The sequence below is a fragment of the Giraffa tippelskirchi genome, chromosome 1 (genome assembly GCF_054371585.1).
Source record: "Giraffa tippelskirchi isolate mGirTip1 chromosome 1, T2T-mGirTip1v1.2.pri, whole genome shotgun sequence".
Classification (NCBI taxonomy): Eukaryota; Metazoa; Chordata; class Mammalia; order Artiodactyla; family Giraffidae; genus Giraffa; species Giraffa tippelskirchi.
In genome coordinates this window covers 195,427,467-195,444,645 of record NC_137275.1, presented here as the reverse complement: position 1 = coordinate 195,444,645, position 17,179 = coordinate 195,427,467, and the positions used below count along the sequence as shown (strand labels likewise).

The 17,179-nt window shown below is 34.4% G+C and overlaps 1 protein-coding gene across 8 annotated transcripts in view; it reads left to right on the top strand.

The window, feature by feature from the left end:
- Positions 1–17,179, top strand: part of AGTPBP1 (ATP/GTP binding carboxypeptidase 1) — a 173,085-nt gene that overhangs the window by 60,150 nt on the left and 95,756 nt on the right. For all 8 annotated transcript variants that reach the window (XM_081521807.1, XM_081521836.1, XM_081521764.1 and 5 more), the window contains 4 exons: positions 2,700–2,831; positions 4,815–4,908; positions 13,958–13,995; positions 16,696–16,904. In XM_081521807.1, coding sequence (XP_081377933.1) covers positions 2,700–2,831; positions 4,815–4,908; positions 13,958–13,995; positions 16,696–16,904 — 473 coding nt within the window. The remainder of the gene's footprint in view (positions 1–2,699; positions 2,832–4,814; positions 4,909–13,957; positions 13,996–16,695; positions 16,905–17,179) is intronic.

The window sequence follows — 17,179 nt, the reverse complement described above, 5'->3', positions numbered from 1 at the left end:
AAGAAGCTGATTTAGGTTAGGTTAAAAGAGAAAAGCATTCTTTGACTAGAACCTAAGCTCAGTGTATAGTTGTCTGTCTGCACAGAGATTGAAATGACTCTCTAAACTCTTGAGTAGTGTTTTTTTTTAAGGGTTCTGCCATTGCCTTGTGACTTTAAACTTTAAAGTATTTGGCTAAAGTGCTTTTTCTAAAAAGTGTCTGAAAATGTGTATGCAGTTTGTATACTTATGTATATTTTATGCATATCTTTTTGTATTGTATGAATATTTAAATAATACTGTTAATAATCATTGTCTTAAGGTATCCCTGAGATGACTTTAATTTTTCAGGTACCTTAAGGACCTTAAGACTTAAACATATACTCAGTTTATTTAAGAAACATGTTAGCTCTTTCTTATTTTTTTAAACTCTTATTTTTGAGATTTAAGGGCTGCTGAAAACAAAAAATAGAATGAGAAAACCTTTTAGTATTGGTGAATATTGTTATATCATACTTCCTCCTCTATTTAAAACCAGGTTATCTTTCCTGTGCTTTTCAATAAAGCATAAAGCTTTTGTTATCTTTCTTGTGCTTAAATTAAGATATTGTTTAATTTATATTTTTATTTCTTTAATGTCCCTTTTAAGTTGTAGCTCTTTTAATATTTTCCTCTATACTTCTAAATTTTTGCTGTTTCCCTTATTATTTGTCCTAGTTTTACATTTTTATATTTTTCAATTATATTTGAATTTCTTGGGTGATTTTCTAACTTTTTTATTTTTCCCTTATGAGCTGAGAATAATTTTCCCTTAGGAATATTAGGTTTTTTGACTTAAATTTTCAGTTGTTGATGAAATAACTTTGCTTGCTAGTCTTGCTTACTTTGTTAAAAATCTTAACATTCTTAAATTCTTGTTGTCCAGATTTTTTTTTTTACTATTTTAATCTCTAATAATAAAAGTCAAGAACCTTCTTCTCTTCCTTTTCTTTGTTAAGAATTAGCTCCCTCTAGAAATTTATTTAATAATATCTTTTAGATTATTTTCTAATAAGCTGTTCATTTTTTCATTATATTCTTTTGGGCTTCCCCAGTGGCTCAACAATAACAAATCTGCCTGCAATGCAGGAGCCATAGGTGACTCAAATTCAATCCCTGGATCGGGAAGATCCCCTGGAGGAGGGCATGGCAACCCACTCCAGTATTCTAATGCCTGGAGAATCTCATTGGCAGGGAGTCTGGTGGGTTACAGTCCATAGGGTTGCAAAGAGTCACTATTAAAGTGACTTAGTATGCATGCATGCATATTCTAAGTCTGAAAACAGTACAGTTAATATTAAGTAAATAATGTTGGTAATGTACATTTAGATTCTTTACAATTCTCCTTAACCATGTGATGGCATTCTTTTGACTGTGTTAAGCTGGAGAGACTTGCCTGTGTAGGGTGGATCAGTTAAGTTATTCCTTTGATAATAGTCTAAGTGTTGGGTCGCTCCAGCCTCTGTTGCCCTGCCCTGTCATACTATGTGCCCCTTACCCCTTCTTTCAAGCCATGTTTTAAAAGTGTAAGAAGTCACTCATTATTAGAGAAATGCAAATCAAAACCACAGTGAGGTACCATTTCACGCCAGTCAGAATGGCTGCTATACAAAAGTCTACAAGCAATAAATGCTGGAGAGGGTGTGGAGAAAAGGGAACTCTCGTACACTGTTGGTGGGAATGCAAACTAGTACAGCCACTATGGAGAACAGTGTGGAGATTCCTTAAAAAACTGGAAATAGAACTGCCATATGACCCAGCAATCCCACTGCTGGGCATACACACCGAGGAAACCAGAATTGAAAAAGACACGTGTACCCCAAAGTTCATCGCAGCACTGTTTACAATAGCCAGGACATGGAAGCAACCTAGATGTCCATCAGCAGACGAATGGATAAGGAAGCTCTGGTACATATACACAATGGAATATTACTCAGCCATTAAAAAGAATACATTTGAATCAGTTCTATTGAGATGGATGAAACTGGAGCCCATTATACAGAGTGAAGTAAGCCAGAAAGAAATCACCAATACAGTATACTAATGCATATATATGGAATTTGAAAGATGGTAACGATAACCCTATATGCGAGACAGAATAAGAGACACAGATGCATAGAACAGTCTTATGGACTCTGAGGGAGAAGGTGAGGGTGGGACATTCTGAGAGAATAGCATTGAAACATGTATATTATCATTTGTGAAACAGAACATCATTCCAGGTTCGATGCATGAGACAAATGCTCAGGGCTGGGGCAATGGGATGACCCAGAGGGATGGGATGGGGAGGGAGGTGGGATGGAGGTTCAGGATGGGGAACACATGTGGACCCATGGCTGATTCATGTCAACGTATGGCAAGAACCACTACAATATTGTAGAGTAATTAGCCCACAACTAAAATAAATAAATTTATTAAAATAAATAAATAAATAAAATAAATAAATAAATAAAAACTACTTTCTGTTGACAGGCCTAAAAAAAAAAGTGTAAGAAGTATTAAAATATATAAGAAAATGATTACAGCTTTAGTTATTTCAGGTCAACTTTATATTAACAGTTGATAATATGCATTCATAGTATTAATTTTAGAAATTGCATTGTTTTAGGTTTTATGACATTTTCATTTTATTCAAAAGTTACATAGGAATAAATTATGTTTGTTCATTTATTTTTAAACAGACAAAAAATTTGGAGTGAAAGCTAGAATTAATGGAGCTCTAAATATAACCCTGAATTTGGTCAAACAGAATTTGCAGAATCATCGCTTGATTTTGCCTTGTCTTCAGCTTTTACGAGTATATTCTGCCAACTGTAAGTATTTCAGAGCAGCATTTAGTTAGCTCAATGTTGTGACATGAACACAAAGTGAAAATTTTAAAGTACTTTAACCCCATAAATCTCTAAAAGTTGTGAACAAGGAACGAGGATATTTAATATGGCTCTTTGTAATTCTAACCACTCCCTCAAAGGTGATGTATGTAAGAAGGTGAGTTGACAAAGTCTTAAGAATTCTCATTAATTCCCCCCATTTGTAAAGGTATGTAGTGAGGCTGATGAGTAGGCAGCCTGTGGAAAAGATGTTGAAGAATATCAAAGTATTGACAACTGGAAAAACTGCTGCGCCTATTTGGATTTTTACAGATGAGAGGAAAATTGAGAAAGAAGGAATGCGGTGGCATAGATACCTGGAGCTAATTTTCTTTAGCAATCAATACGGAAGTAGCAGAACTAAAAATAAATAGGACTGGAGCTTCTGAGGAAGCTGTAGAGAGCAGTGATCAGAGAGATAGCCTCAGATGAAGTGTCTCCCAACATAAACACACACACCAGCCCCACACCCACACCAACCCTCCCAGATGAAGTGTCTCACAACACACACACACACACACACACACACACACACGGAGAGATAGCCTCAGATGAAGTGTCCCCCAATGTACACACACACACCCCCCCCCACACACACACCCTCCAGATGAAGTGTCTCACAACACACACACACACACATACACACACACGGAGAGATAGCCTCAGATGCAGTGTCCCCCAACGTAAATACACACACACACACACACACGGAGAGATAGCCTCAGATGCAGTGTCCCCCAACGTAAACACACACACACCCACACACACCCTCCCAGATGAAGTGTCTCACAACACACACACACTCTCTCTCTCTCTCTGTCTCTCACTCTCTCTCTGTCTCTCACTAATATAATATTAGGTCCCAACCCCTGAGGTATCATTTTTCTTTCTATTCCCTGACTATGGATATGAGATTGGAATGGTTAACAAGATGCTTGAGATTGAGATTGGAGAGTACATTTTATTGTAAGAACATCATTGTAAAGTAATGATAATCTCAGTGGTAGGTTTGTGTGTATGTGTGTGTATTTATCTATTGTTAGCACCTATACTTTGAAAGTATATCTAAAGGTGTGCTCACAGAAAAATAGTTTTGAACACTTAAATAATTAACACTTATGCAATTAAAAAGAGCATAAGGAAATTAATGAATTGGCTATTTACAAAGAAATTAGGGACAAAACAATAAACATAAGGAAAGTAGAGAAATGAAATAGAAAATATACATTATAAAATTTTAAAAAATTCATTAAAAAATAAAACAATTGGATTAAAAATAGATGAACCACTAAATTGCCCATTTAAGGAAAAAGACAAAACAGACTAAAATCAGAAGCGGTAATGGAGCAATAAGCAGATACAGAGGAAATTAAAATCGTCATACAAAACTTTAGGAACTACATTTTTAGGGCATTTTATTTAATTAAAATGGAGGCTAGTAAATGGTGTATCTATAATTTTTAAATAATATTTCTTCAAGATTGAAAATGTTAGGCCCAGTTTTCTGGTTAGGTAATTGTTTGCATGTTCTGTCTAAAGTTGTGACCTGTTTTTGCCTACTGCAGTCACTTTAATTAAGGTCCTCATTACTTCTCACCTAGACCACAGCCATCTTTCCTACAGTGCTGTTAGATCTGACCTGCATCTAAAATTTGACCTACAGATCTGATTTGCTTTTGGGCAGTTCCCTATAGAAAGAATTAACGACCTCTAGGAACTTTCATAATCTATTTACTACTTTTCCCACTTCATCTTCCCATTGGCATGCCTTTGAAGTATCAACTAAGGTGGACTTTATGAGAGACTTAGAGTTCACATTTACTAAACAGTTTGTATATGTTTTTCGGCTATATGCCACATGTATAAACATTTCTATCCACTGAGGTTTTTAAATCACTTTACATCTTTTTTTTTTCCCCTTCCCAGCTGTGAATTCTGTATCTTTAGGGAAAAACGGAGTTGTGGAACTGATGTTTAAAATCATTGGACCATTTAGTAAGAAGAATTCCAGTCTTATGAAGTGAGTAAATGTTTTAAGTGTAAATGGAAGTATACCCTTTGTTATTTTGGGCCTTATCATCTTAATCTGTACCGTGAGATGGTTGAGTTCAATTATGTCCAGGGTCCTTTCTTTAGTTCTTAATTAGTGATTTAATTATGATAAAGATTTTCTTTAGTATAAAGTTTAATCTTCAAAACTATATCAGAATTAGAAAACTAAATTTATAGTGTTGCAGAAATTTAGACTTTGAATATTCCTAGATACTATAATAGGAAGAAAGACCTTTACAGAATATCGCTCATTCAGAAACATTTATTGAGTGCCTACTACATTCCCTACCCAGTTTTATAATCTTTTAATGACTGTTTCCTTCATTCTCACAATTATCTGGATATATTTTAAATTTATATATTTGTTTTTTGTCAAATAATTTCATTCTTTTTCTTATTTGAGATATGTATATATGTATGTATGTCTCAAAATATATATTACATATATGTATATTTATGTTTGTGTATATATATATATACATGCCAAAGCCTTTGACTGTGTGGATCACAATAAAGTATCGAAAATTGTGAAAGAGATGGGAATACCAGACCACTTGACTTGCCTCTTGAGAAACATGTATGCAGGTCGTGCAGCAGCAGTTAGAACTGGACATGGAACAACAGACTGGTTCCAAACAGGAAAAGGAGTACGTCAAAGCTGTACATTGTCACCCTGCTTATTTAATTATATGCAGAGTACATCATGAGAAACGCTGGGCTGGAAGAAGCACAAGCTGGAATCAAGATTGCCAGGAGAAATATCAATAACCTCAGATATGCGGATGACACCACCCTTATGGCAGAAAGCGAAGAAGAACTAAAGAGCCTCTTGATGAAAGTGAAAGAGGAGAGTGAAAAAGTTGGCTTAAAGCTCAACATTCAGAAAACTAAGATCATGGCATCTGGTCCCATCACTTCATGGGAAATAGATGGGGAAACAGTGGCTGACTTTATTTTTTGGGGCTCCAAAATCACTGCAGATGGTGATTGCAGCCATGAAATGAAAAGACGCTTACTCCTTGGAAGGAAAGTTATGACCAACTTAGACAGCATATTAAAAAGCCAAGACATTACTTTGTCAACCAAGGTCTGTCTATTCAAGGCTATGGTTTTTCCAGTGGTCATGTTGGATGTGAGAGTTGGACTATAAAAAGCTGAGCATGGAAGAATTGATGCTTTTGAACTGTGGTGTTGGAGAAGACTCTTGAGAGTCCCTTGGACTACAAGGAGATCTAACCAGTCCATCCTAAAGGAGATCATCCCTGGGTGTTCATTGGGCTGATGTTGAAGCTGAAACTCCAGTAATTTGGCCACCTGATGCGAAGAGCTGACTTATTTGAAAAAACCCTGATGCTGGGAAAGATTGCGGGCAGGAGGAGAAGGGGACGACAGAGGATGAGATGGTTGGATGGCATCACCGACTCAATGCACATGGGTTTGGGTGGACTCCAGGAGTTGGTGATGGACAGGGAGGCCTGGTGTGCTGCGGTTTATGGGATCGCAAAGAGTTGGACACAACTGAGTGACTGAACTGAACTGAACACAAACCCACAAATATATATATAGTTAGATACATTCATTTGTGTTTCTTTCAACCTCAAAACTTGAAAGCATTTTCCAGTTATTTGATTATATTTAGTGCTTCTTAAGCCATCTTAATGGTCATTCTTTTAAAAAAATTATTTTGGAATTTTCAAACAAATATAGCATTTACATTATATTAAACTAATTATCTTGAATTATTTATATTAATTACTTATTATATTCCACAATTATTAACATTCTGCCATTTTTGTTTCATTTGTTCCCCTTCCACACTTTTACTTATGTTTCCTAAAGTATTTTTAAGCAAATCCCATATGTTATTTGCATATATATGAATTTCTGTAAGCAAGTACCAGGTATTTTCTCATTTCTCCCCTAAATGCTTCATTGTGTAACTCTGCTAAATAGGGACCTAAAAATAACCATGATACTATAATCATACTCAACAAATTTATTGATTGCTTAACACAATCTAAAATTCTGTGTGCCTACTTTTCTCTAGTTATCTCAAAATGCCCTTTTACAATTGGTTTGTTTAAAACAAAGTACACATGTTATTCCTCATTATATTTAGGAAATTTCCAAATCTACATACAAATAGAATAATGAACCCTGATATACCCAGCAGTCAATTTCAACAATTGTCAACATTCTGCAATTTAAATTTCATCTTTCCCTTCTTTGTCTCCCTCCTACCAGTATTTTAAAGCAAATATCAGCCATGACATTTATTCTGTTAATTCTTTAGTATTATCACTATCAGACAGTTTTTTCTTTTAGTGTTACCAAAGTATCATTTCTTTGTTCAACAATATTAATAATTCTTTAAGATCATCTAATATCTTTTGATAGTGAAAGTGAAGTCGCTCAGTCATGTTCGACTCTGTGACCTGGTGGAGTGTAGCCATGGTAGTTGTCTGCTTATAATGCGGGAGACCCTGGTTTGATCCCTGGGTTGGGAAGATCTAGAGAAGGAAATGGCAACCCACTCCAGTATTCTTGCCTGGAAAATCCCATGGATGGAGGAGTCTGGTAGGCTGCACTCTCCATGGGGTTGCAAAGAGTCAGACACGACTGGACGACTTCACTTTCACTTTCAATATCTTCTGAATGTCTAAGAAATGTCTTTTTTTCTTTTTCGTTTTTACAGTTGTCTTGCTCAAATCAGGATCTAAATAAGGGCTCTACATTCTGTTTGATTGATAAGTCTTGTAATCTTTTGCAGTCAGTAACTATCCCCTGTCCCTCTGTTTTTTGTTTCTGATTTATTTGGTGAAGGACCTGGGTGCCATCTTATAGAATGTTGCAACATAGATTAAGATGACTATATCCTGGGGTCTTTTAACTTGTAGGTATACTCTTCAAATTTTTTGTAGACTGATGGAGCTTGAGGCTTGATTAGATTTTTTTGAATTATCAGAATATTTCATAGGTGGTGCTGGGTCTCTGTTTTGCATTACTTAAAATTGTTAAGTTGAAGTGGTCCATCTCTTTTCACCTAATCACTTAGCAATATTTCATGATATTGCTTAGATCTGTTATTTCTTAAAAATGTGGGAAATAATGACTTTTCTAATTTTCTCATTTTTTTTACTTCTATTGGTTGTGAATCTTTTATAAGGAAAAACTTGTCCACATCAACTATTCATAGGCTAAATTTTGCAAATGAATCAGGTTCAGAGTATACCCAGTCTTTTCACCCTTTCTTAATAAAGGTCAGATATTTAACTTGTTCCCTTCTTGAAAATGGGAGCTTACTTGCACATATAATTATTTATTAAGTGGTGGGATGACAACATATTCACTTATATAAAGATTATACAGTCTTAGAGCATCTTATGAAATGTGACAAGATAAAAGAAAATGATTGTATCATAATTAGTAAGACCAACTTCCAGAATAGGTGCAGTGAATGGACTCTGGAAGCAGGCAGAAACTGGATTTACATGTTAGCTCTGTCACTCACTGGCTTCATGATGTAAAGTTACCTAACTTTAAAAAAAAGTATTTATTTATAGCTGTGCTGTATCTTCATTACTGCACAAACTACTCTAGTTGTGGTGTGTGGGCTTCTCATTGAGGTGGCTTCTCCTCTTGCAGAACATGGGCTCTGGTGCACATGGGTTTCAGTAGTAGTGACATGTGGGCCCAGTAGTTGCAGCTCCAGGGCTCTAGAGCACAGGTTTAATTGTTGTGGCACATGGGGTTAGTTCTGCATCAAGTGAGATCTTCCCAGACCAGGGATCGAACCCATGTCTCCTGCAGTGGCAGGCAGATTCTTCACCACTGAGCCACCAGGGAAGCCCCAGTTACCTAACTTTTTATGTCCCAGTTTTCTATTTGTAAAATAGTAGTATTTGTGCCTATATCATAAGATTGTTTTGAGGGTTTAGATAATTCCTGTAATTAGCACAGTACCTATATTAATGCAGTGTAATTAGTTTAGGTAAGCAGTGTAGTAATGTGGATGAATGAATCCTAGTTAATATTAAAAATATATTCTTTATCTTTAAAATTTTTATGGCTTTCCTCTTTTTGATGTTTAAAGTACTTCATAATTAATTTTTATCTAATGACTATGATCTCCTACTTAAGATCTAAATTACATCTATTATAACCCATTACCAAATCTAATATAAAATGTTCCTAGGAGATAAGCACAGTTTACAAGTATCTTTATAATATACAACGTGATATATTTCTAAAACCATGTAGAAATCAGTGGGTCTAAACTTCTGAGCTAAGCACAGTTTACAAGTATCTTTATAATATACAACATGATATATTTCTAAAACCATGTAGAAATCAGTGGGTCTAAACTTCTGAGAAAGGAATGTCATTATCTAAATTATCCCTTCATTCTTTTCTCTGTGTTTTAAAAAGAACACCTTTATTTAACTTTACTTTAAAAAGGATAAAGCATTCATTGACCAGACATCTGTATCAAGGTTCCTTTATTATTTTGAATAATCATAGGGTCTCCCCCCATAATTAAATCATGTCAACATCTGGAGCATTTGGGTCACAGTTCTTCCTATCCTTAAATAGTACCCTGCATTTAATTGAAGAAGATTGAGGATTATTATTTATGTTTGAAGAGTGATGCTTCCCTTTTAGATTTCCTTTCCTTTCCAGTTTTAGATTTTGGATTTAAACATTGTTAATCTACAAGGAAGCAACTCTGAATTTATTGTAACTCTGTCATTTCACGTTTCCCTACAGGTTTGGAGGGGCCTCCCAGATAGTGCTAGTGGTAAAGAGCCCGCCTGCCAGTGCAGGAGACGTAAGAGACACAGGTTGGATCTCTGGGTTGGGAAGATCCCCTGGAAAAGGGCATGGCAACGCACTCCAGTATTCTTGCCTGGAGAATCCCCATGGACAGAGGAGCCTGTCAGGCTACAGTCCATAGGGTCGCAAAATGTCACACATGACTGAGCAGCTTAGCACACATAGGTTTGGAGGTTATTGCAAGGATTGACCTCCCAACTTAAATAACTTTATGAGTGCCTGGGGCTTAAGCTTTTCCTCCTTCACTGCTCTTAAATGAATAAGCCATAGATTGCTTTTAAAGCCATTGTTAGCTGTGTTATTCTGTGTAGGACTTATGAAGACTGGAAAAATATATGAGGAAGTATAAAATATTGGTGCCGAGAAATTCTAACTAACATAATAAAATGTGCATTTCAATAAATATTTTTCTGTAACTCTTTGGTGACTATATTATAAATTCATACAGACTTATAAGTGATATGACTTCCCTGGTGGCTCAGACGGTTAAGCGTCTGCCTACAATGTGGGAGACCTGGGTTCAATCCCTGGGTCGGGAAGATCTCCTGGAGAAGGCAATGGCAACCCACTCCAGTATTCTTGCCTGGAAAATCCCATGGATGGAGGAACCTGGTGGGGTACAGTCCATGGGGTCACAAAGAGTCGGGCACGACTGAGCGACTTTACTTATAAGTGATATAGGATTTCAGAAATTCCTTTGTGCTGAAGTTTTTAAAAATATCTTTAAAATAACCTCTTGGTGAGACTATCAAGATGACTTTATACCAAACTTCATAATTTCTTTTAATCTAGTGGAGCTATGGAACAGGCATAATGGGAAGAAGGAATTGGGTGCACATCCCAGTTTTGCCAGTGTGAAGAATGAGCATCAAGAAAAAAAAACATGCAGTGTAAGGCTTAGAACATGTCAGAGCACTTTTGTTTGGTTCACACGTGTTGTAAATACATGCTAGTAGGGAGAAAGATGTTTCTGAAAGTGCTCTTAAGATTTTTAAAATTTTAAATTAGAGAAATGCAAATCAAAACTATAATGAAGTATCACCTCACACCAGTCAGAATGACCATCATCAAAGAATCTACAAATAGTAATTGCTGGAGGGGGTGTGGGGAAAAGGGAATGCTCCTGCACTGTTGGTGGGAATGTAAACTGATAATAGCCATAATGGAGAACAGTATGGAGATTATTTCAAAAACTAGGAATAAATCTGTTAATACCATATGACCCAGAAACCCTACTACTGGGCATATACCCTGAGAAAACCAGATTCTAAGAGACACATGTACCCCAATATTCATTGCAGCACTATTTACAGTAGCCAGGACATGGAAGCAACCTAGATATACATTAAGAGATGAATGCATAAAGAAGATGTAGTACATACATACAGTGCAAATATTACTCAGCCATAAAAAGGAACAAATTTGAGTCTGTGGTAGTGAGCTGGATGAACCTAGAGCCTGTTAAGTAAAAAGTGAAGTAAGTCAGAGAAAAATGAATATTGTATATTAATTCATGTATATGGAATCTAGAAAAATGGTACTGATGGACATATTAGTTGGGAAGGAATGGAGACAGAGATGTGGAGAACTTGTGGACACAGCAGGGGAAGGAGAGGGTGGGATGAATTGAGCAAGCAGCATTGCACTGACATATATACACCATTATGTGTAAAATAGATAGCAAGTTGGAAGTTATTGTATAATGCAAGAGCCCAGCCTGATGCTCTGTGATGACCTAGAGGGTGGGATGTGGGGAGGAGAGGGTGGCTCTAGAGGAAGAGTGTTGGCTTCTGGATTTTGTCTTGTTTAGGAAAATCTATCCTACCCAAATATTATGAAATTTTTCTTTAGTGTTTTTTCTAATATTAGAAATTTATTGTCTCTGGAGGCTGAAGTTCAGAATCAAGTTGTCAACAGGGCTGGTGTTCCCTTTGTTGCCTATAGGGGAGAACCCCTCTTTGTCCCTAGCTTTCGATGGTCTGCTGGCAGTCTTTAGTGTTTCCTTGGCTTGTAACTGCAACATTTCAGTCTCCGACTCTGTCTTCATATGGTGGTCTGTCCTTGTGTGTCTGTCTTCGAATAGTCTTCCCTCTTTTTACTACAGCATCAGCCTTGATGGATTAAGAGCAGTCTATTCCAGCATGACTTCATCTTAATTATATCTGCAAAGATCTTGTTTCCAGATGAGGCCACATTCTGAGGTGCTAGGGGTTAGGACTTCAACATATCTTTGTGGAGGAGACTGACAGTTCTGATTTCATAATTTTCTTTCTCAGCAACCATTTTAGTCATTTTTCATCTCACTTAGTTTTTATGCGACCCTAGGCATATTATATTCTGAAATCTTTAGTATCTTTATTCATAAAATGTGCAAATTCTAGAGACTAGGATTAAAAAAAAAAAGTTCAACTGAAAAGCACATACAACTAAAAAACACGTACAAGGTATGTAGAAAAATTTTTGGCATTTGTCAGGTCTTGCTGAATGAAGTCGTCTTTTCCATTTTTTTCCCTAAACTGCCATTTTACTTAGAAGACCCATTTAGTTCTATATTTAATTTTGACCAATTTAAAAGTCATCCTTATCCTGAAGTTTACAGTCTTAAATGCATATTACTATGTAATTAATCACAAGGTTATACGAAATTTCTTACTGATGAATCAGTGCTCTGAGAATTGGTTTAATTTTATACTTTTCATTTACTTTTAACATGCCATTACCAAAACTGCACATTGTTTGGAGAAATTTATTCGCATGAATTTATATTTTTTAGGGCATATACTTTTGCTTTTATTTTCCAAATGTTATCATAAATAAAGTTTTATATGGTTGCTTTACTTGTGTCAGTAAACCAAAGTGTATTGTTAACAGCTTGCTCTAGAGGGTAACAATAATGAGCATTTATCATAAATGAGCACTTTTGTGCCTAGTCCTAGATTGTTGTTTCAGGTTTTACTGTGAACCAGTGTCCATTCTAAATCTTCTAAGTCATTTTAAAAGTTATCATCTTATCATGCTATGTGTACCACTAATGGGTGTGCAGCTTTATTAATTTTATTCCCTTATTTTCAGTTTTGTTTTCTTGAGTAGATATTTTTGGTTTTAATTTCTTGTTTTTCCATAGATGTGTGCATTTTATTACATTATTGAGATTGGAAAAAAATCTATGTAAGAGTTAATTTTATTTTCTAATTTTATAATCATGAAGAACCTGCTACTGTGGGTATCTAGTAGGCATTCAACAAATCCTTAATGATGAGTGAAATGCTTAAATTTGACCGTATACATATTTATATGCAAATTAATTATCCTTATTGAAATCTTACTAAGAGGTACTGTAGTATGTAGTCTTATATTTTTAAAATTCCTGAAAGTAAGTACCATTTCTTCAGTAACTCATTTCTAAAAAAGTATTTGAATTACAGGTTTTCCACAGTGATATTATATGTGTTTTTAAAGGTGCTAAATGGCATTGATTTCACTGTGTGTAACTGCATATTTATGTTCAAAGAAAGTCTAAGTGCTCTAATAGGCAGTAAGAATTTTTGAGATATGAATTAAGTCATTGTTCTCTTTGGTGCTATGTGGCTGAAAAATGTTAAGGGTTCATACATCCTGTCCCTAATCTCCTTGTTCCAAAATATTTTACATTTGTTACCACATTAAATGTTAGGATTATTGCTTGATAGAACTAACATACTTTGAAATCAGATAGCTATGAATACCTATAGAATTTTGTAGTTACAAACTCTGTGTTAAAACTTGTTTTTGTTTTTAATTTTTTTGTGACTCCGAGTCTGATTGTTAATAGTATTCCATTGTGAACTCTGGCCCAGTCAGAATAGTATTCCTTTGTGAACTCTGGCCCAGTCAGATACAGGTACAATGATTCCATTCATCTAACCTCTGATATGAAGACTTAAAGATTGTTAATTTTCTTCTTTTTCTTTTTTTAAGCATTTTCTGGTGAAACATTTTCTGGTGCTTCTTTGTTGATATTTCCTCATAACCAATTTTAACCTGAAAGAAGTGAGGCGTACAAAAAGGCACCATATGTAATTGAGTATCCCAGGAATGACATTTGGAGTAGATACTGATTACTTATCTGAAAAGATTGTATGACTTTTCTATTGTAGATTAATTTTACTAGTTTTGTTGTTGTTTGTGTTTTCTCATGTTGACAGGGTTGCTTTAGACACTCTTGCTGCATTGCTAAAATCAAGTAAGTTTTTAAATACTAGAAATACTAGATACTGTTTTTCTGAGTACTCTAACTGCTATTTTAAAGAAACTGGAAATGTAGATTTAGTTTACGGTTATAAAGCTTGTTCATAATAATTTAATGTCAAAGTTGATTTTATCTTTTAGTGCAGTTGATTGATGTATAACTAATGTTATTTATGTTTATTGAGCTCTAACTTGTTTATCAGTATATTTATATAATTTCTTCAAGTATATTGACTTCCTTTCTCTAAGTTACTTATATAAACATAAAGCCTTGTTAGTAGGGAAAAGTAACGTGTAAATACAATATAGTATCATTTTGAAAAAGTGACCCTAACATGGCCTTGAGAACATTTACCATGAAAAGTATCTTTGACAACTACTATCTCTATATAATGTATGATTTTCAATTAGAACTTCCTTATTAGAAATTTTATTTCACCATAAATTCAGATTTATAACATTAAAAATGACTTAATGTAAATTTAGAGTTTATTGAATGCATTTAGAAACTAAAGCATTGTTTTTTTAATCTTTGAAATTGAAATGTTGGAGGAAATGTATCATACGTTGCTTCTGGAGAGTAACCATCTACATTATGTGGTTCTGTCTCTCCATGATACTCAGTATCTATATTTTAATTTTTAAAATATATTTTAAATATTAATTTTGTTAGCACTCCTATTCTCACTGGTTGATTAAATTAACATTGTATTTAACTAGGATGACATTCAATCCTAAAGATCTATGTTGATGGCTTTTGATATTATTTTACTCCAAAACTGTCTATCAAGGGTGAGACCAACTTGCCCTTAAGTTTGAATTATGAGAAGAATAGTAACAAATGATTAATTGATTGAAAATCTGATATTTGATAAGATTTATTAAATTAAAAATAACCTTAGGTATTAGTATTATAGCTGCTATATTCAGTTGACAGTTTTGTCCTTTGAATGTGTAGTATTCAATTAGATTAGCTGTATAGCTTTGTTTTCATATATGATGTGATAAACTGTAGACCAAGATTAGAATACTTGGATTAATTTCAGAGATATCTGTAGCCTTGCTTTGATGTGTCCACCCTGCCTTTGTTGCTCAAGGCATTTAAACATTAACTTTTAAATTAATATAGGCATATATTTTTGATTTAGAGTAGATTAAAATAGCCATTAAACTAAATTTTTGTTAAAGCTTACTAATTTGCAGAATCACTGATGGCAAAGTCACTAATTCTAAGTCAGGAAAAACTAAAACATAAGTTTCAAGGGTTTCTAGAAATCAGTAACCTAAAATGACTGAAATGCTGATATCTTCAGTTTTAAATATAATCTTTCTTTTACTCCCTCTCTTCTTCTCCTTCAGAGGAGGATGGTAGGCAAACATATCTGGTAAAAAAGTAACTGACAAGTAGAATGACTCTGGATTGCAGATAGCTTTGTACTTCTCTTAAGGGTCACTCACTGTGTTTGTGTCATGGGCAGGTTTCTTATTTGATCTTCAATGAAGAATTTAAATATTTCTCATAAATACCATTTAGGCTTTTGGAAATTCCACTGGAAACACAGTTTGTGATAGGAGTTTCAGTGATTGTAATGTCTTTTAAGAGAATCATTCTTTTAAGACATGACAATAGTAATATCTTTTAAGTATTGTTGGTGATATTAAAAAGCTAGTAAGCTAAAGAAATATATTCCAACTGGTGTAAACAAAATATATTTATGTATATACATATATATATATGTTTAAAATACATGAAAGTATTGTTAGTTAGATCTATTTGAACTTTTTATAGATCGCCACCCAGCACCACATGGGTGTGCCAATGATAAGAGTGCAAGAGAATGTGATACCAACTCACCTGAGGTTGTTTAGTTAGAAATACCAGTCTCTTCCTCATCTGTGTTTACCTATAAAATGCCAGGCTCATGGCATGAACATTAAGATAATGCAGCAGTAAGGCTGTGCTGCTTTTAGTTGCCTGCAATACTAGTTTTAAATGTGCTAATACACACCTAAAACATAGGTAAAGACACTGAGATCAACAAACTTCTTAATGCCCTCTTAGACATTATATAGTTCTGATATTAGAGAGCTGGGAGGAGCTCACGGGGGTAGGAAGGATGCTTTCTTATGTGAAAGGTCTTTAATACCTCTATCGTGTGTTTGGAAGAGCTAGTTTGCTTTGCCTGATAACCACACCTTAGCAAACTAGCTCTTCTAGACACAAAATAGAGTGTGCTTACATACAAAGGTAATCTCACACAAAGATTGTAATGGGAGTTGCAATAATGATAGTGGCTTTTAAGAAAATCATAGTCACAACTAGTAAGTTAAAGGCTTATATATTCCTTTTGGTGTAATCAAAGTTAGTATATTAATAGGTTTTAAAATATATGAAAGTTTCATTAGTATTAACATTTGGAAAGATACAACCTTAATTGTATTAAAGATATTTTGATATTTATTTACCTCAAAACAATAGATAGGCAGATTTATGGACAATTATACTTTGCTATCTGGAACTTGTCATATTTATTTTGTTACCTAAAAAATACTGAAATATGTGGTTGCCATATTTTTTCTTGGAAAAAAGGAATTATAAGAATTCATTACAATATTATGGTTATGTTTTCAATTTGATTTACCAGTGTCTCTTATTATTTTAAAAATATTCTTTTTCAATTTTCTTTTGTTAAAGAAACTAATGCCAGGAGAGCTGTAGACAGAGGATATGTCCAAGTCCTTTTAACAATTTATGTAGATTGGCACCGCCATGATAATCGGCATAGAAACATGCTCATTCGAAAAGGAATTTTACAGAGTTTAAAAAGTGTTACGAACATCAAGTTGGGAAGAAAAGCATTTATTGATGCCAATGGGATGAAAATTCTTTATAACACTTCACAAGTAAGTTTTTAATTTTCTTCCTGTTATTATGATTATCTATTAATGATAGGATTTGGTTCTTAAGAAAACTTAGTATTTCTAAAAATACATAGTATGATAAATATATTTAAAAAATTTGAAAACCAAAAGGCACAATCATTTCTCACATGTGACCTTAGACTAAGTTCGAGAAAGTACTTAGTGTGTATCTCTGCAAGATGAGATTTTTTTCCCCCGTAGGTAGAAGGAAGATGTATAAATCTCTTCCATGGACAGGAATGGATTCCATATAGCCA